The 19,579-nt window shown below is 43.2% G+C and overlaps 1 protein-coding gene across 1 annotated transcript; it reads left to right on the forward strand.

Moving 5' to 3' along the window:
• The first annotated feature begins 257 nt into the window (after positions 1–257).
• On the forward strand, positions 258–16,885 carry SUCLG1 (succinate-CoA ligase GDP/ADP-forming subunit alpha). Its single transcript, XM_054632800.2, has 9 exons — positions 258–398; positions 8,960–9,063; positions 9,892–10,008; positions 10,499–10,711; positions 10,800–10,857; positions 13,184–13,267; positions 13,886–14,037; positions 14,597–14,785; positions 15,747–16,885. Exons 1-9 carry the CDS (start codon positions 347–349, stop codon positions 15,771–15,773), a joined length of 996 nt encoding a protein of 331 aa, XP_054488775.1. The 5' UTR covers positions 258–346; the 3' UTR covers positions 15,774–16,885.
• Positions 16,886–19,579: the final 2,694 nt, after the last annotated feature.

The following is a 19,579-nucleotide window of genomic DNA, read 5'->3' on the forward strand; positions in this document are numbered from 1 at the left end:
CGTACACCCAGGGCTGCTCCATCCCAGGTGCAGAATCCGGCACTTTCCCTGTTGAACCTCACATGGTTGGCGATTGCCCAGCCCTCATTTGCCGAGGTCTCTCTAGGGCCTCCCTGCCTTTGAGGGAGTCCAAAGCTCCCCGCAGTCACCGTCCCTGGCGGTGTTTGAGGACAGACTGACGCGTCCGTAGCGCTGCCGGGTGGCGGCTTGGACTCGCTGATCCCGGAGCCCTTCCCCACCCTCATGGCTCCCGTGCCTACAACACCCAGAAGGCCCCGCGGAGCCGCTTCCGCCGCCGGGGCGGGCCGAGCTCGGGTCCGCCGCCGCCGTCATTGCGGAGGGGACGATGTCTCGCTGCAGCCCCGCCGCCGCCCGCCTGCTCGGCCGCTTCCTCCGCCGTGAGTACCGGGACGAACCCTCCCGGCCCCGCCGCGGGGGCCACGGGCAGCGCCTGGGCCCGGCCGGGCCGGGCAGGGCAGGGGCCGGGCAAGGTCACGGCGGAGCGCGGCCGGGCGCGCTCGGCCCGCGGGCAGCGGGGCGGGACCTGGGCTGTGCCCGGGGGAACCCGCGCTGCTCCCGGCGCTGCTCCCGGCGCTGCTCCTGCATCGCTGGGCGCTGGGAGCGGGGCAGGATCGCCCCGCTCGGGGCAGGGGCACGCCTGGCTGCGAGGGTGCTGTTTGTAAATGTGAGGGGAAGTTTCCCGTGCAGGGTGGGCGGCCGCACGTGTGGGGGCAGCGGGAGGTTTTCTCGGCCTTGTAGCCCCGGAAAGGCTCCAAAGGGCAAGGGCCGGAGAGAGCTCCTAGAGCTGGGGCTGGAGGCCTCTGGAGGGCCGTGAATTACCCTGTGGTTTTAGCACAGCCTGGTAAAGTTCCTTTTGTTGCCAAGAAAAAGGTTGTAGATTTCCCTTTTTGCAGAATTCGAGCAGTCTGAGACTGGTACTTCGAAGCATTTAATATGTGTTGTTCTGAACATCACAATGGAAAATAAAGTGCTTTTCTCCCTTTTTTTTTTTTTTCTTTCCAGTGTGCTTTTTCTTTGGCTGCATCCTCTTGAAAAGGAGACTTATAGCGATAGAAAAAGGATAGTGGCTTCAAAGTGAGAGTAAGTTTAGATTGGATATTAGGAAGAAATTCTTTGCAGGGAGGAAACTGGAACAGGTTTCCCAGAGAAGCTGTGGCTGCCCCATCCCTGGACATGTTCAAGGCCAGGTTGATGGGGCTTGGAGCAGCCTGGTCTAGTGGAAGGAGTCCCTGCCTATGGCAGGGGGGTGGACCGAGATGAGCTTTAAGGTCTTTTCCAACCCAAACCACTCTGTGAGATCAGTGTGGGTATGCCCAGGCACTAGGAATGTAAACAGAGAAATTTGTGCATTAATGTGGTTCTTGTAGCTGAAAATGAATGAACAAATCAAACCTACTTCATTTGACTGCACACAAAGTGTTTTTGTCTCACTGGGATGGTGACTTGCAGGTCAGGTAATGTGATCTTACAACCCCAGGCTGGTGTGAGTAGTTCCTGTGGCACACCTACTGTCCAGGTGGGTATCCATTCCTGCCTCTTGTTCTCCACAAGCAGGATAATAGAAAACTATTTCTGCTGTTAATTTCTGCCACTTCAGCTTTTTGAATTGGCTCCCCTGGGCCCAATAAGAATTGGTTCTGATGGAGGGGAACAGATGGGAATGTAGCACCTTCCACTTTAGTATTATTTATATTCCCAGCAAAGCTACTCTTGAGTGCAGTTTTATGTGTTAAAACCCCACATTGTTCCCTTTACAAATAGCAGTAAGGGATTCAGGGAATGGTTATTAAAAGAGTCATTTTGAGGGGTAGAAAGGAAAAAGTGAAAGAAAAAAGGAAGTGGCTCAAGAAGTGTCCTTTTGCAGCTGTTCCTGAAGTCTTTTACAGAAACTCCTGCAAGATGAAATAGTCCTTCATTGCAAATCTTTGGTTTGATACTCTTTACCCTTTAAAGACTCCTGAAAACTTAAATTTGGTCTTTGCACATACATTTTCACCTAACAGTTAACATCTACTTCTCTGAGTGATTTGAAATCATGAGTGCCCAGTGTGTTCTGTTGCAAAAGAGATGCAAACTTTGTTTTTGTTGGTGCATTGCTGAAGGAAACATGCAGGGTTTGTATCCCTAAGGTTGAGATCAGGAAGCTGTGGAAATGGAGTATGAAATCTGTCAATAAATGGTGAGTGCTGTTCAAAGGTCAGCTCAGAGCTGGTGTATGGACAGAATCAGGAGAGACCTGTGCTTGTCCATACCCTTAAAGAGTTTTTGTAGGCATCTGAACTGACTGGAGAGTCAGGATTAGGGGTTCCATGTCCTGGATGTGTTAGAAGGCTTTGGAGAGCTCTTAGATTAAAAGATTACAGTAATTATGTGAGTAACCTTGGCAAAGGATTGCTGCAGAAATAACAACCCAAACTGAAGAATTCCTTAATTGTTTTTATATCAACAGTGTGGAGGGAGGAAAGCTCACAAAGCTTTACCTGCTCCCATTCTTGGTGGAGGGTACCTGGGGAAAAGCAGCTTGGCTTGCAGGAGGTACAGGATTTGTGTTGAGGAGAGACTGATTAGGAAAGAGAGATGTGTTGAAAGAACTGAAATTTTTCTGGATGCCATTTCCCACTGGTTGTAGATTTGTTTTAATGTGGTGGGTGTAGTGTAGGCATTGCATCTGCCCTTTGCAGCCTGATTAATTTACTTAATTCCTCAACTCCTATTTGATGGTCACAGATCTGGGTGTCCATCATTAACAGGAATTTGGCAGGGGGAGGGTGAGAGAAGAGAACCTGGGCACTGATAAACAGGAATCCTGGAGTGCACAATCCTCTTAAACAAGGGATATTTTGAACAATCCCTCAATAGCATGAAGGCTTCTTTGTCATCAAGGAGCAACCTCTGCTAATGTAACTGATAACTTCAGGGGTGAGCTGTGGGGATGGGCTTATGCTCCTCTGCACTGCCAGGAGCTCCCCAGAACTGTTCCTGTTGTGTCTTCCTCAGGCCTTGCATTTGTTGCCAGAGAAAGGAGAGATAGTCATAAAAATGTAAATTAAACTTGTAGAAAGCATTGAAAGGAGCTCTGAGGAGCAAGCTGAAGGCCCATCACTGATGGGAGAGATAAAGAGGGGGGGCTGGGATGTGTATGTGGAAGAAAGATGCAGCCTTTTAAGCAGCACTCCTCATACCTCATACAATGGAAAATAAAGTGCTTTTCTCCCTCTTTTTTTCTTTCTCTTTTCTCCCTTTTCTTTTCTTTTCTTCCCTGAGCTTCCCCTGCACTGGCCTCCATTTTCCTCACTTATATTGGAGCTCCAATGTGATTTCTAAGGCTTTCTTCTTTCCTTACATAGGTTATAGAAAAGAAAAGGAGTATCTTCCATCATCTCCAAGTTCTGTGACTATTTCAAGGAGCAGTAGAGGAAGAATTACACTTACCCTTCTTTCCTTAAATAGGTAATAGAAAAGAAAGGGAATATCTTCCTTCATCTCCAAGTTCTGTGGGTATTTCAAGGAGCAGTAGAGGAAGAATTTCAGTCTTCTGGCAATGTGTCAGCTCAGGTCATTGTGGAGAGGAATCTGCTGTTTCACCTTCCTCTTATACTGGGCTTGTTTTATGAGCAGCCTCAGATGCTACCTCAGCTTCCAAATGTCCTTTTTTTTTTTTTTTTTTTTTTTTTTTGTTTGGGGTAAATATGGGTAAGAAGGAGACACTTTGATTGGATTCATGTCCATAGGAAATCTTACATGAAGTCCTGATAATAGTAAGTTTTGAGCTTTGTATATTTTGGATGAAGAAGAGATTCAGCCTTTAATATCTGTGCTGTCACCTGCTTTGCACAACCCAAATAGAGAAGGGCTTGGACTGGATGGCCTCTAAAGGTCACTTCCAACCCAAACCATTCTGTGATTCCATGAAATGTAGCTTGAGTTGTTGCAATGTTTTAAATGACATTTGTGCCTGAGAGGTGTTGCTGCTCAAGGAGGGCCTGAAAGCTCAGTGTAAATGTTATTTAAATACCCTGTGTGCTTTAACATACCTTGTAAATGGATCAGTTTTCTTTTTAACATGTAAATTCCTGATTGGACTCCATGATAAATAAGAGGGTATTTTTCTAGAAAGCCTTGTTAATTGTAATGCACAAGTGAGCTTTAAGTCCTGCTTGAGCCTTGGGATTGTGAGATGTTTTTCCTAAGAGGTAAATGAGGTGGATTTTTCAGTTATTTGTACTGTAGTGAGTTCTGCTCTTGGCTGGGGCCTCGTTGCCTGGAAATACCAGAGGAGCCAGCAGCAGTGTGTGGTGTTGGAGGGACTCTGTCCCTTAATTTCTAATAAGGTTTCTTGACTCTATAACAGCTGGTGTTCCATATACAGGCTTATGCCCCACTGCTAAATTTAGATACTGCTTTTCAAATCTCCCCTGAGACAGCAGGGCTTGGGTACTTGAGCTCTTTTCATAACTGGTTTTCTGTACAATGGGCCAAAGTAGGCTCCTGCCACAGTACATCTCACTTTTTAGCTAAGTAGAAGTTAAAGTACTGAAAAGCCAAAATAAATAATCTTGTTATTTGTATATAGCTCTATTTTTAAACCACAAACTGAACAGGGGTGGGGCAGAAATGAACATTGTGCCTGGGAAAGATTGTCCAGTCTCTTATTTTATTTTTAATATACTTTGCTAAAGGTCTGTTACAGGCCTCTGTTGGACATGGTAATGTTATCTTAGAACTCTGACTTGATGAAATGTAACATTTTCCCTGTGCTTTTGGGAAGAGTTGGATTTGATAAGACTTGTCCTTATGCTCTAGGACTTCATCTGGAGCCTTCACCTTTGTAACTTGGCCTGTAATTTAGATGTGAGCATTAAAATAGCATCACCAATGGGTTTGGCCTTGCTGGTTCACAGCTGAAGAACATTTTTAATTTTTTTTTTCCTCCAGTCTTCATGAAGCAGCATTCATTTACACCTAAGCACCCAGATTTTTGTTTTGGTTAGGAAAATCAATTGTCTGGACTGATTTGGAAGTTGTGAAGCAGGTCCTGGGTGGAAGTTGAGACTTGGCTTCTATTTCTGACTCATACCTGCTGTGAACTTGGGCATGCCATTTCCACTTTCCACCTGTTTCCTTCTCATCTTGTATCTGTCTTAACTATTGAAGTTGCCAGCTGCTTGCACCCAGGGCTTGCTGTTTGTGCCACGTGGAGCAGAAGCTCATCCTGCCCCATGGCCCTGCTGCTCCCCCTCTGCTGATAACTGGGGCAAACCTTGCCTGCTGCAGGCAGGGCAGGAGCACAAGTACAGAGCTGTAGCCATTTGAAAAACCACAGAAACTCAGACCCATCCAGCCCAGAGATTGCAAGGTGATTTTGAGGGTTTTTGTCCATAAATCACTTCAAAAATATATTGCTCTCCAGACATTTGCCCATGCTAAGCTGCCTGCCTCTGGAGACAGCAAAGGGCTCAAATCTATAGCCAGGATTTTTGAACCAGCTGTGTTTTCTCTGAAGGAAGGCCATACAGTAATGTAAGAAGCACATGGTTTTCAAGGGTAAATCCATACAAAGCTTAAACTTTAAGCTGCTGTTTAGATATCAGTGCCTAAAGTTTTGGGGGGTTTTTTTTGATAGTTTAGAAAATGCTCAAAAGCTTTTTATCCTTGAAAAATATATTAATGCTGTCTTCTGAAAATGGAGGATTGGCAAACTTAAGCTTTCAAAAACATTTTTGTGCTGTTATAAATATCTGAAAATGGATCTGGAATGAACAGTTGAACTGGGAGCGTGCAATTGCTGTAAGGTGTAGAGAAATAAATTTATCAGTTTGTCAGCAACAAAGAGACTGTGGAGTCTCCCTCACTGGAGATATTCAGGAACCATCTGGACACAATCCTGTGCAATGTGCTGTAGGATGACCCTGCTTGAGCAGGGAGGTTGGACCAGCTGACCCACTGTAATCCCTGAGCCATTCTGTGATTTTTATTTTTTCCAAGGTACTGAAATTGCTCAGAGACAGACAGGTGGCCAGCAAGCATCCCTCTCTTGGCAGGTGGATTTGTCAGTGGCTGGGCACAGACTCTGTAAAACTTAGGTCTGGATCACTTTATGTTGCCTGTTTGTTCTTTCCCCTTGCAGGCCCATTTTCAAACAGTCATTGCCATTCTCCTGGAAGCCTGGAGTGTTCTCCCCAAGGCCTTGCTGGTGGTAAGGACTGTAACAGCTCCTTCTCAAGGGGAATATCATCCTCTGCTGTGCTCAGGGTTGGGTGTCACCAGGCACATCTTGTGACAGTGAGGGATTGCCCGAGTGCCTGGGCTCAGGCAGATAATTCCCTGCTCTCCTGACCAGCATTCCAGCTGTTCCTGGTTTTGTTTTGCCTCTCCTTTGCTGGAGGCAGGCTGCTCTTCACCAGATGTGCCTTTGAGTTGATTCAGGTGCAGGGCCTTGCAGCCCTGCCTAAGAAGACCAAGTCCTCAGCCTAGGACAAAGATCATCCTGTGCTGTCTTCTGTAGCAGTGGCTTCTCTCTCCCCTCCCACAGCCAGCCTGGTAGCCTTGTTCATTAAATCTCAACCTTAGACATATTCTCATAAAATCACAGAATCACAAAATACTTTGGGTTGGAAGGTGACCTTGAAGATCATCTTGTTCCACCCCCCTGCCATGGGCAGGGACACCTTCCACTAGATCAGGTTGGTCCAAGCCCCATCCAGCCTGGCCTGAAACACTCCAGGGATGGGGCAGCCACTGCTCTGGACAACGTGTGCCAGGGTCTCAGCACCCTCACAGTAGAGGGGTTTTTCCTAATATCCAGTTTAAATGTTCTCTCTTTCATTTTGAAGCCATTTCCCCTTGTCCTGTCATTACATGCCCTTGTCAATAGTTTTGTTCCATCTTTCCTCTAAGGTCCCTTCAGGTACTGAAGGGGATTGAGTCACCCCAAAGGCTTCTCTTTTCTAGGCTGAGCAATCCCAATTCTCTTAGTCTTTCCTCATAGCATCCTCATAGCTCCATCCCTCTCATCAGCTTCCTGCCCTCCTCTGGATTAACTCCAGCAGCTCCAGGTCCTCCCTGTGCTGGTCCCAGAGCTGGACACAGCCCTGCAGGTGGGGTCTCACCTGAGTGGGGCAGAGGGGCAGAACCCCCTCCCTAACCCTGCCCATGCTGCCTTGGATGCAGCCCAGGAAACAATTGGGTTTTTTATGGCTTTTCCTAAGGATTTCACATGGATTTTGTCTGTTACTGCTTTGTATTTCCTGGCAGAACGAGTTCTGCAGCAGTATTTGTGGTGATTTAGGTTGGAACCCTGCAGGTCACTGAGCTCAAGTGCACTTTTGCCACTTTCCTCACAAGTTTGCTGCATCCTAGTCTGTTCCTTTCTGTATGGAGTTTAACTTTGTGTCTGTGTGAAGTTGAGGATTTGCTGCAGCTCCTTAGAGAACATCAGAAGGTGGCTGGAGTTAAACCCTGGGTTTGCCAGCACTTTCTAAGAACAGAGTAAGGACTTTAGGTTTAGCAGTAGCACTGATGTGTGTAGGCTGCTTCTGGCATGGTTTGGTTTTTCTGTTCACTCCTTTGAATACAACTGAAGCATAAAAGCAGTGTAGCACTAAACTTTAGTTGGCAAGAGAGAGCCCTGAAGCTCTGATGGAAATGTGTGTGTACGTGGATCTTAAAAAGTTTCTGCAGATTTATTAACCCATATAAATTCTGTATTTATAATAATTTAATAATGCATCTTACCAAATTCTGTGTATTATCTTAAAGATACTTTTTTTTTTTTTTTTGCTTTTTTCTCCTTAAAAGCTTTTACTCCCTTCCTAAAAAGAGAAAAAGGAAAAAATATTCCCTTCAGATGTGCCTGAGTATGTATATGGAATTTTTTGGGGACCATGATTCAGGATCTGTTTTTTGATTTCAACTGCACTATTTACTTTCTTGCTAAAGTTTTAAAAGAGCTAAAGGAGTAAATAGTAACATATTGATTTATACATTGAAGATCCTGTATTAGGATTGTGCCTTCCCAGGCTCACTCTATGTATAAATTAAGGTTTCTATGTCAAACACTTGCAGGGAATAAATTGGTTCTGATCCCCTCAAAACTGTGGTGTGTGAAAAAGCATATGGCAATAAATGTAGGTGTGCATCCTATTTATACCAGAAGCCTTTTCTCATCTCAAGCTTTCTTCTGTGATAACATTCTGTGCATTTGCTGTCATCATTCCCTTCTCTTCAGTACAGATGCAGTCATTCTCCTTGGCTTTTTGTTGCCAGCACACGCTGTGCTCTTTTTCTACAATTGTGTTGTCTTGTTTCCTTCTCTCAGCACCAGAGCTGTGAGAACTAAATTGAAAATCACTCTAGTGGAGTATCTGGAGGGCTGTGTTTCCTCTTGAGCCCAAATGTGATGCCATAGCTAGGAATCTGTTGGGAAAAGATCCCTTGCTGTCTTACATAGCATCAGGTTTTCCTGGGCTGAGGGACCCTCGAGCTCCTCAGTGTCTCTCATTGTCTGCTCTGGACTGTGCTCTGTTCACAGGAGGTGTCACATAGTACCAGGGCTGTAACAGGATTTTAGCTCTGCTTTGTCACTTTGCACAGTGTCTGAGAAGATAAAAACGAGTTTGTTTGCAAATGAAAGCAGTACTTAAGAAATTATTTCTGTCTCTCAGGAGGAATCCTGATATTGAGTACTCAATATGAGAAACCTCTCCAAATTTCTAGTAAATGGAGTAATTGGCATAATAGGGTGAGCTACAGGTGTTTAATGTCCTAGCCTGACAAGCACTGAATGAGGCTTCAGAGCTGCTTTTGAAAACATGAGCTGCTCATGATTTTTTGATACAAGCATTGATTGGTATGCACTTACTTGGTAGAACCTTTTTTGACTCAGTCTCTACCAAGGGAGTGGATTAATGGTTTGTGCTCTTTTCTCTTTTCTCTCCAGTTCAACAGAATGGAGTCCGACACTGCTCCTACACAGCATCCAGGAAAAACCTGTATGTTAACAAGAACACAAAGGTTATCTGTCAGGGTTTTACAGGCAAACAGGTATGGCTAGAAGTTATTTTTTCTATCAGCCTTTCAGTCAGAAAGTTAATTGCTCAGAAAATATAGTTATATATGAAATGGATTATATATTGCCTTTGTCTGTGTTGATAGGAAGCTGGAATTCCTTCACCATCAGGAAGATCCCTGTAGTTGACATTCTTTGGCCCAAATACTTGTGCACAAGCTTGAAAGTTGATTTTGAGTCACCTCTATTATAGTGTATTTCATTTTTGTTTTTTATATTGTATACAGCTGAAAGGGTTTCCTTGTAAAAGGCTATTTGCAAAAATAACCTGCAAAAACCTACCTATTTTCAAAGTGCTTCTTTCACAAATCCATTTCAATATCAATGCCTATAAACTAAATTTCTCTTCTTATTTTAGGATATTTAATAATTTTCTCAGATTCACTCTTTTACACATTTGCAGGTAGAGAAGGCTGCTTTTGTAAAACTATGAGCTAGTCATGGATGAGCATGCTAATTTCTATTTCACTGTAGTGTTTGTCATCTGCCAGACTTGATGTGGGAAAGAAACTGTGTCTGCAGGTGTGTTAGCAGCACACAGAGAATACCCTTGAGCATGAAACTACAGTGCTATGATTGAAAAACAAAGAGAGCATATTAGCATATTCCAAATGCATTTAAAACATGTGGATGCACTCTCCAAAATATCTGATTATATATATATGTGTAGTGAAAACTTCCCTTCTTACTGCAAATTTCAGTGACATAAATTGCCCTTCAGAATTATAGATAACATCAAAGTTTTTGGCTAAGTTTATTTGCTATTGCATGCCTTCTAACTTTACTTATTTTGTCTCTCATAGGGCACCTTTCACAGCCAGCAGGCACTGGACTATGGCACCAATCTAGTTGGAGGAATTTCTCCAGGGAAAGGGGGAAAAACTCATCTAGGTCTGCCTGTGTTTAATTCTGTGAAGGAGGTAATTTGCAGCAGTGACTGGAGGGCACAGAGTTTAAAGCTGAAGGGCTCCTTATTTCATTGCTCACAATATTTGAGCCGTGGATGTCACTGGGCACAGAGTGAAACAGAAGCCTTGTAAAAGAGGGAGCATTCAGGATGCTCAGGCACCAGTTTGGCTTTCACTGTGAAGTTCACAGAGCCTGGCTACACTTGCTTTATGAATGCAGCTAGTTTCTGATTGATTCTGCTGTGCATGGTGAATTTTTATCATCTGTTATGTAAGAGTATTCATGATGGTGATCACGGGGCAGATCCTTCCCAGACAGCGGTCAGTTCTCAGTTCCCTGGTTGTGCCCCATCTTCAGGGAATTTAACACTTGCTGAGATTTTAATTGATTCAGACACATCCTTAATTCATGCCTGAGAGTGGATATATTTTAAATACCTTGTTGTCAATTCTCTTCAGCCCCACTAAACGCACGACGTGTTTTTTCTCGTGCCCCTTGCAGGCCAAAGAACAAACGGGTGCTTCAGCCACTGTCATCTACGTCCCTCCCCCGTTTGCTGCTGCTGCCATCAACGAGGCCATCGATGCAGAGATGCCCCTGGTGGTGTGCATCACCGAGGGCATCCCCCAGCAGGACATGGTGCGTGTCAAACACCGGCTGCTGCGGCAGAACAAGACCCGCCTGGTGGGCCCCAACTGCCCCGGGGTCATCAATGTAAGTGAGCTCTGCCTTTGCTCCAAGGCTGAACTGTTCCTAGTGCTGCTTTGAATGGTCCATCTGACTTCTCCCACTCTTTCCTTAGCCTGGAGAATGTAAAATTGGTATCATGCCTGGTCACATTCACAAGAAGGGAAGAATTGGTGAGTTTTTGAATATTTATGCGTCATCTAAAACACAAGTTTGGTGCTCTAGTGTTTTTCCTTGCGAGGCATGGCACATCCTGCCCTGGAGAGAGTTGAGAATACTGTGGGACAGCTTGTCTGTCCTCAGTTTGTACATGAATTTTAGCATTATCAATCCTGAAGGCCCAAATCTGGAATTCTTCCATAGTAGACACTGGGTGCTGATGGTGAAGACAAAGCAATTGCAGATTCCTGTAGGTAATGTGATTGACTTGGTATCTTCAAAGGAAAGCCTTGAGGAAACTTCCATTTTTCTTGGTATTTGAGAGCACTAAGCTCTCCAACATTATTCCTTCCAACAGCTTGGCTGCTTGGGACTGGGATCCTACTCTTCTAGTGATCTCAGTACTACACCAAAGAGAAGAGACTACAGACAAGTTAATAACATAATTTAGACAACTATGAAACCATCACAAGTGGAAGTGACAAATATACCCAATATTCAGGCAGTGTGGTAAAGGGCAGGAAGGCAGTGACTTGTTCATAAGCAATGTTGGTCACAGCCCCTGTGTGTGATGAGTTACACACCCTGTGTGTGCGAGTTACAAACATGCAAGTCTCTTGTCCTGACTTCTGTCAGCTCCTTGTTGTAAACTATAGATATAACAACTTGATTTTTTTTATTTTCAAATAATGCAGTTCAGGAGCTGTAGAGAAATTTCTTCTGAAGTGTCCATTTGTACGTAGGTAGAGCTTCAGAAATATTGCACATGCTGCTGTTGCCTGTCAGCAAGGTAACCAGCTTCACTTGTGCACAGTAGCACCCTTAGCAGCATTACCTTTGTTTGTGATGGAAAATGTGTTAATTGTGGGAAAGCCTGTTCAATGCTGTTGAACTACAGGGACTCAGTGCATTTTTTTGGCATGAGGAGCTCCCTCTGCTATGTAACCACTTCTGTCTTGAGACTAGACTGCACCTAAGGAATGCTGGAGGATGTGTTAGCACTCATGTTCCACCTCCAGCTTTCACAATACCCATAAACCTGGAATTGAAAAACCAAATGGCTGCAATTATACCCTTTATAAAAACCACTGAGACATTGCTCTATGAATGTCAAAGGGAACATCAGCCAGTGTTGCTCTAAACTCCCTTCTGAATCAAAGTTGTGTTCTGATTTTCTAAATATATACAAGAAATGTGTTGCAGCCACAAGTTATTAGAATCTGAATGCAAGGCACATTGAGTGCAAAAGAATATTCAACATCTTGAATCCAGTAGCTCTGCCATTGCTGGAAATGTTTTCAATGGTGATCCAAGAATCAAGGAATAAAAATGTGGATTTGCCACCCTCCCAGTTTCATCTAACGTGTGACCTATGGTGATGTGTTCTCCAGCTTTCTATTACTGTGAGGCATCCAATAATTAAGTGAATATACTGTGATGCAAGGTATAAAAATAGCCACAGTCTTTGGACTTTCATCTGTAGCTTCTCTGAGGCAATCTGATCTTAGTGGTAAACAGGGAGGCCTTTTCAAACATAGCAAGGAAAAAACCCTGTGCTAGAACACATCTGAGCTGGCCAACAGTGTAAATAGTTGATAAAACTAAGGTTCTTAGTCTAGTGGTGTATTTCCTCCTCTGTTCATGCAATGTATGCATTATATTCCTTGTTATATGGCTTGAAATAGATGGAAGATGGTGTCTGTTTTTCCTGAAAACCTTTCCTTTTGTAGTACTAACAGAAGTCTCGACTTGAAAAATGAACAAAAAGCCATGCAAATATTTTGCCCCTGCTCAAAGTTCTGTGCTACCTTCCACCCTGAATTTAAAACTGGGTCTCTTGTGACATTGTCATGTAAATGCCAGGTGTGTTCTGTAGAGAAGCAACAAATACCTTAATAGTGATAACTTGCATTTGTGCAGCATTTTCCTGTTCTGGAAGATATTTGTGTGCCTGGCCATACTGGGGATGTGATTAATACAGAATTATTTTGTTAACTGTTCAGCTGCAGCTCTGTTTCAAGTCCAGTGCATCAGCTACTGACATACAAGATAAGAAGTATTTTCTTTTATTTGCTTTTCAGTTTTCTTTCCTGGTAAGGCTTTATCATGACAAAAATATTATTTACTGTCTGGGCAGCTTTAGTCCATTCTCAGTTAAGTGTCAAAAGAGGAAAACCAAGAAAGAGTACAGAAATAATCTTACAGAGTGTTTTGGCAAGGACAGCTGGAGAACCTGGAATCTCATGTTGTTTACTGAGGTGATTTTCATTACTATGAGAACAGCTGCCTCTAGTTATGTGCTGTGTTAGTGGTAAGTTTATCTTCTTTTCTTTCCTCAAGGTATTGTGTCGAGATCTGGAACCCTGACGTACGAAGCTGTTCATCAGACAACACAAGTTGGGTTGGGGCAGTCTTTTTGTGTTGGTAGGTTCCCTCAGAATCAGCCTCTTGGACCCAGACTAATCTGCTTTTCCTTCACAAGTGTACATCCATCAGAATTCCTATTTTGCAAGTGTAGAATTTGCTGAATGGCAGTTGTGTTGAGAAGTGAGATCCCTACCTATGTGCTGTGAAGAGTACAGCTCTTCTCTGATTTCCACATCAGGTTAATAAAGGCCTTAAAACCAGCTTTGAACAGAGAACTGCCAGCAAATACGATGTCAATTTGGAAACAGACTGTCCCAAGAAGTTTAGTTCTAAAGGATTAGGGCATTCTTAGGCATTTAGTTGGGTATGTTAAGTAAATGTAGTTTTTGTACACCAAAATTCTGGACCTGGCATCTTGGTCCTGCTGTGTTCATAACATTTTGTTGATGGTTTGAAAGATGAACACTCAGATATCAAAGCTTTGTGTGAATTGTGGGGGAGGTATTTGGAGCAGGAATTTGACATGCTCTGACTTGGGTACAGCCTTCAGAGCTGCCTGCCTTAAGAGCCTGTGGGAATACTCCTCATGCTGAAATTTACTTCCAAACTTCAATTGTAAGTGCAATATCTTTATCCTGAGTTACTCTTCTCTTGTGGTTTTAATATTTTTTGTAGGTATTGGAGGTGATCCCTTCAATGGAACTAATTTTATTGACTGCCTTGATGTCTTCCTGAAGGATCCTCACACTGAGGGGATCATATTGATTGGGGAGATTGGAGGAAATGCTGAAGAAGATGCAGCAGCATTTTTAAAAGAAAATAATTCTGTAAGTCTTAAAACACCATGCTTCCAGACACTTTCATAGTTAGCCAGGTTCTTTTGCCACACCAAGGAAAACTCATTTCAGTCTCATCTCTATTTACAAAAAACACAGTCATGCATTTTTTAAAGAAAAAGAGTTGAAATTAAGAGTGTTGTTGAGGTTGGATTCAATCTTAGAGGTCTTTCCAGCCATGTTCTGTGGTTCTTTGAAGGGGAGAGCATTGTCAACTTTGGATTTTATTCCTGTGACAATATTTGTAGTGATTTTTTTTTAATTTTTTTTTTTTTTTTTTTTTTTTTTTTTTGTAGCATACATGGTCTGTAGAAAGATTTAAAGTTTGTTTGCTTCTGGTTTATGATGATTATCAGGAGAGGAGGTACTCCACACTTCTTTGTCCAGTGTGAGCTGTTTAATAACTTCGCCTGGCGAGTTGATATTTAAACAAAAAATGAACAATTTAAATAAAAAATAAACAAAATAAAGATTAACAAAATGAGCGGTTTGCCACCTGGAACTGCTTTTCCTCTCACCCTCTTCCACATAACACATTTATCTCTTCCAGGGCCCCAATGCCAAGCCAGTGGTGTCCTTCATAGCTGGCCTGACAGCTCCTCCTGGCCGGCGGATGGGCCACGCTGGAGCCATCATTGCTGGGGGAAAGGGGGGAGCCAAGGAGAAGATTGCAGCCCTCCAGAGTGCAGGGGTTGTGGTCAGCATGTCCCCTGCCCAGCTGGGCAGCACCATCTACAAGGTTGGTTCCTCAGGCATTGGCTCATCTAGAGCAAGGAGCCACTTCTGAGGGAATATGAGCTGGGAGTCCATCTCTTACTCAAATACTCTGCTGCTGTGAACTTGCTTAAACATAAGAACTCTCTTGGCTGGACAAGTTAAAATTACTGCATAAAAGATATGTGCACACAGTTTTATTTAATATTGTTTTATAGAAAAGTAAATTAGCAGAATAGAGAAGAGATTACATTCTGTTTCAAGTGTAGCTACTTGTTGAAATTGTTTTCTGGATGCAAAGAGCCTGAATTAATGTAAAATATGACAACATTATTTCTAAATAGGGTATTTGAGGAAGGAGAGCCTTGGCATATAATTCAGAGTTATGGTTGAATATATACTGCTGATAGACTGAGGTGTGGAATGGGATTATTTGCGTTTTACTTAATTCATATCCAAAAAAGGGGATTGCTTCACAGCTAGAGGAGATGCATAATTCAGCTCTGTTAGGTAGTTTTTGTTTTCTGTGATGACTGTATAGTACAGCATCTCCACAGGCTGCTGTGGGATTCTTCCCTTCTTTTGTTGTGCTTTTTCTTTACTGAAATGAAAATCTTGATTTTGTTGCTTCCCTGGCTTGAGTCCTTTACTGTAAGGATTCTACTACAGTTCTGATGCAGAATTGGTGTTTTTCAAGCCTGTTATGCTGTTTCTGGGAGCAAATGGTTCCTTGACAGCATTTCAGTCTGGCAGTGACTACAGTCTGGCTTTCCAGAGCTGGCTTGTTAATGTGAGGTGGGAGAATGCTCAGTTTCCTTTCCCCCTAACTTGCACACTTTATGCTTTTTATATTTTAATTTTTAATACAAATTTTTAATTCTTAACATCACGTTTCCTAAGATACATACAAAGTAATTTGAAATAGAAAAGAATAATAGAAGCATTTTCTGTTTTCCCTGCTGGTGACATCTGTGTGCTCTTTGCAGGAGTTTGAGAAAAGGAAATTGCTGTAAGAGAAGACACTTTGGAATACTTTCTCCAAAACACCAGTGCAGCACCTGGCCTCCGCTTATCTTATGTCTGCTAATCTTCAGTTGCCCCAATGTCTTGACATTGGTCAATGAATTTGACTGGGAAGCCATAAACCTCCTGGCTAAACCTGTTTTGGTGTCTCCTTGTTTCAGACATTGTCACCCTGTTGTAAATCACAGCAAATTAATAAATCTACTACTAAATCTGATCCATCCTTTGAATTCCTGAAGCAGAGCCGTTTCTTCGGTCATCATAAACAAAATCTTTTGTAACTTAAGCACTGCCTCTTTTTAAGGTGAAGCTGCTTGTAGAGCTGCTTTTAAGGATCAAGGCACTGACTTTATGCACATACCACATCTTGGTTTATTTTTAAGAAGTCCAGTCCTGCTCGTTGGTTGCTGGCCAGTACCGTACCTTTGAACAATAGGCCAAAGTTTCCGTCCATTAAACCAAAGCTGCTGGATCTGGAGGGATTGGTGTTGATCCACATAGCTGGATATGCCTGAGGTCCAGACTTTCTCTTCAAGGCTGATTAGCCCTGCACAGTGCAGTCCTCTACTGCCAAGGAATTCTGTTTGTTGTGTATGAAATGGAATTGTTACTGATAAAAATTAATATAATTTCACATGCAAAATATGTACTCAAAATTGTCTGTAACTATGAAGATGATTTGGTCTTTAGCTGACTTTACCCTAATTTCCACTTTATCTTAACTAGCATTGCACTGCTTGTATTCTGAAATCTAAGTAACAATGGGACATAGTGGAGAACAATTATTATTCTCTAGAAAAGAACATAATAACTTTCTTGTTAACCACTCCCAGCACCGTAATGGATACCCCTCTTTTTTTTTTACTGTGGATATAGCCCAAGTATTGTGTCTATCAGTGTTGCAAGTTTCATCAGGATGGATTAAACCCCAGATTGCTTTATGTAGAGGACTGAAAGTTCATGTAACCTGGCACTTGTTTAAAGCTAACCTTGTCTCCTATAAAGGTGCTGTTACGAAAACCCGTGTTGTTATTTATTTAAAACTGTTCTTGGTTTTCCCTACTCAAATAAATCCCTGTGGAATTTCTCTTCCTGAAGCAAGCAGGTGTGTCAGTACTGACATTTGCAGCTCCTAGAGCTAAGCCCTGGTGAGGTGCATAAGGTACAGGTCACATCTGTGCACACTAAAGGTGGATTCATGCACTTGATGTATGGTCTGGCACCAGCCAGGTGCTCCAGCCTTGGGACACAGAGACCAGGTGCTGCATTGTTCACCTTGGCATGATTTGCTGAAATGAACCTGACACCCTGTCACTGGACAGCTGAAAGCAGCATTGAGCAGTACATCATTTGATAGAGCCTATGACAGCAGAGAAGGGGTTTTTTTACTAGATCTGCTCAGTTTTCTGGTGGTGCTTGTTTTAATCTGGAGCAAAATGACTGACGGGTGCCCTTTAGAGACATAGCACTGCTAAATTGTCTCAGTCTGTGCAAGAGTGCAGTTCCTCAGCACTGAGTGTCAGGGAGCTGCAGGCAGGGTTCTTATGAGCCTGATAACCAGAGTAACTCATGGCAGTGCTGTGCTGCTGCCCTTTGGGATGGGCAGTGCTCTGTGATGAACTGCCTGAATTCCATCCCTGTAACAGATGCTCTTCCAGGACAGCTGAGGTGGAGGGAGTTTCCTGCTAGGGATTGCTCTTTGGAAGCTCCTTTAGAGGCACCAGCTATTTCAGAAGAGAGCTATAAATCCAGTGATTGCTGTATCCTGAAGAAGTGTTTCCTTCTGTCTTGAGGTCTGAGGCTGGGTTTAGCAATTCAGCCCTGGTTCTGAGGTTTGCAGCAGTGTCCAGGGCTGTCCCTCAGCAGCTGCTGGATCTGCTCCAGCCTGGGCAGCAGTTTGTGCTAACCTGGCACTGATGTCACCTCAGAATGGAGAAGGACCCTGTCCTTTGATAGAAAGGTTTGCTTTGCACAGTTTTTTCTTGCTGCCTAAAAATGTGCACTTGACAAATATCAGCTAATTAATGACAGCATCTCTTTGGAAAAAGTTCACATCTGTTTAGTACCATATGTTCTTGTGGATAAATATTTTGAGTGATCTGGAAAATTGTTTATTTATTCTTTTTTTAAAGGCAAAACTTAAATTAGTGTTGAGCCTTAAAGCAGTTGTTACTTTATAACCTAGTAGTTAGAATAACCTATATAACTATAACCTGGTATAACCCAGGGAGTTTTTATGTGCAAGAGAAATGCTGCCAATGTTGGTTTCCATATTTTGTGCAATAGTCATTTTTGTGTTTCTTGATCTACACCTGACAGTGGTGTCAATCCATAAATCACTTTGACTTTTGAGAGATGAATTCTGTAAGTTCATTTTGGTCAGGGAAATTTATTGCCACGCTGATTTTCTTCAACAAAGAGAGAAGGATGGAGAGCCCCTTGGTTTTTTTCCTCTTACTGGACAATACTTGGTTCTGGATGATCCCTAACATTTTCTAGTGGCTGTATTCCCTGGTAGCAGCCAGGTGTCAATGCAAACTGGGCCAGAAAATGCCAGGATCTGAGCCATGAGAAATACATTTCAATAAGAACTTCAGACTGCCTTCTGTGCTGGTGGTTTCAAGGCAATGCCCAACTTGTGGTGTCCAAAGTCTTAATATTGCTGAAAGTGTGGAATTAAATCTTGTGCTCCAACATAACTATTTTCTCAGTTTACCTCTGCCTTCCTTTTCCCACTGCCTGGTGCTGGTCAGGATTAGATGACAGCTTTTCCTGGGAAGGTCTGTCTGACACCATGGGCAGGAGCCTGCAGGTGATCCTGGAGGGTGGCAGAAGGAGCTGTGCTGCTGCTGTGGATACCTGGCAGCAGCAGGTTCTGGGTGTTGTACACAGTGGGCTGCTCCTCCTGGAGCATCTGTGCAAGGCTGGGAGTGCTGGGACAGCCTCTAGCTTTGGGATGACTAGAAATAGCTGGTGAAGAGGGAAGAGTACAGGTTGGATGTTTTCCACAGAAATTTTAACATCAAAAAAAAAACCCAAAAAGTCTTGGCCATCAACTTGCAGCACTCCAAGTAGCAATTAAATTAGGTTTGTGCTATTGGCCATATTGCTAAATAATTATTTTTCCTGAGTTATTGAATAAGGGGTTAAAACTGTACTTCTCTATCAGAGATTATACCCCAGCAGAGGTGGTGCAGTTAAATTAAGGCTACAGGCAAGAGCATATTTGGGAATTGCTGTTTGATTTGCATCCAGCCTTTGCTCTGTGCAGCCCAAGGCTCTGAGGACCCTTCACAGAGGCTGACTGAGGTGAGTGGTGGGGGTGAGGTATTCCATAATGTAGGGTAAATAAATAATGCACAATCCTGAAATTATCTGCCACTTCCTCCTTTCCTGCCTGAGGTCTATGATGAGCCTCAGAGCCCTGTGACTGAATGTGTGATGGAGGTGATTCTATGATACAGGAATTAAAGCCTGTTAGGTTCCATTGCTAGGGAGAGGTTACTTCATCTGAAGTAACACCTCACAGAGCTCTCTTTGTATCTCTGCGAATCTGGTTTAGTGTTGAATTGACCTGAAATCAATGCCAGCGATTTTGGAAAATTTCTTGACTCAAAAATGCTGCAACTCAGTTTTCTAAAGGAATTTGTCAGCTTGTCCTACTTGAACTTGAGGTTCAAACAAGATATTTTCCTAGAAGTGGAATCTGAGAGTTTTGCTCAAGTTAAAAAACTCAGGGAGACTGCTCAGAGTGGCACCATGTGAAGGGATAGAATGTAAGAAAATCAAGATAGTG

This window comes from Agelaius phoeniceus, chromosome 4 (assembly GCF_051311805.1).
Source record: "Agelaius phoeniceus isolate bAgePho1 chromosome 4, bAgePho1.hap1, whole genome shotgun sequence".
NCBI lineage: Eukaryota > Metazoa > Chordata > Aves > Passeriformes > Icteridae > Agelaius > Agelaius phoeniceus.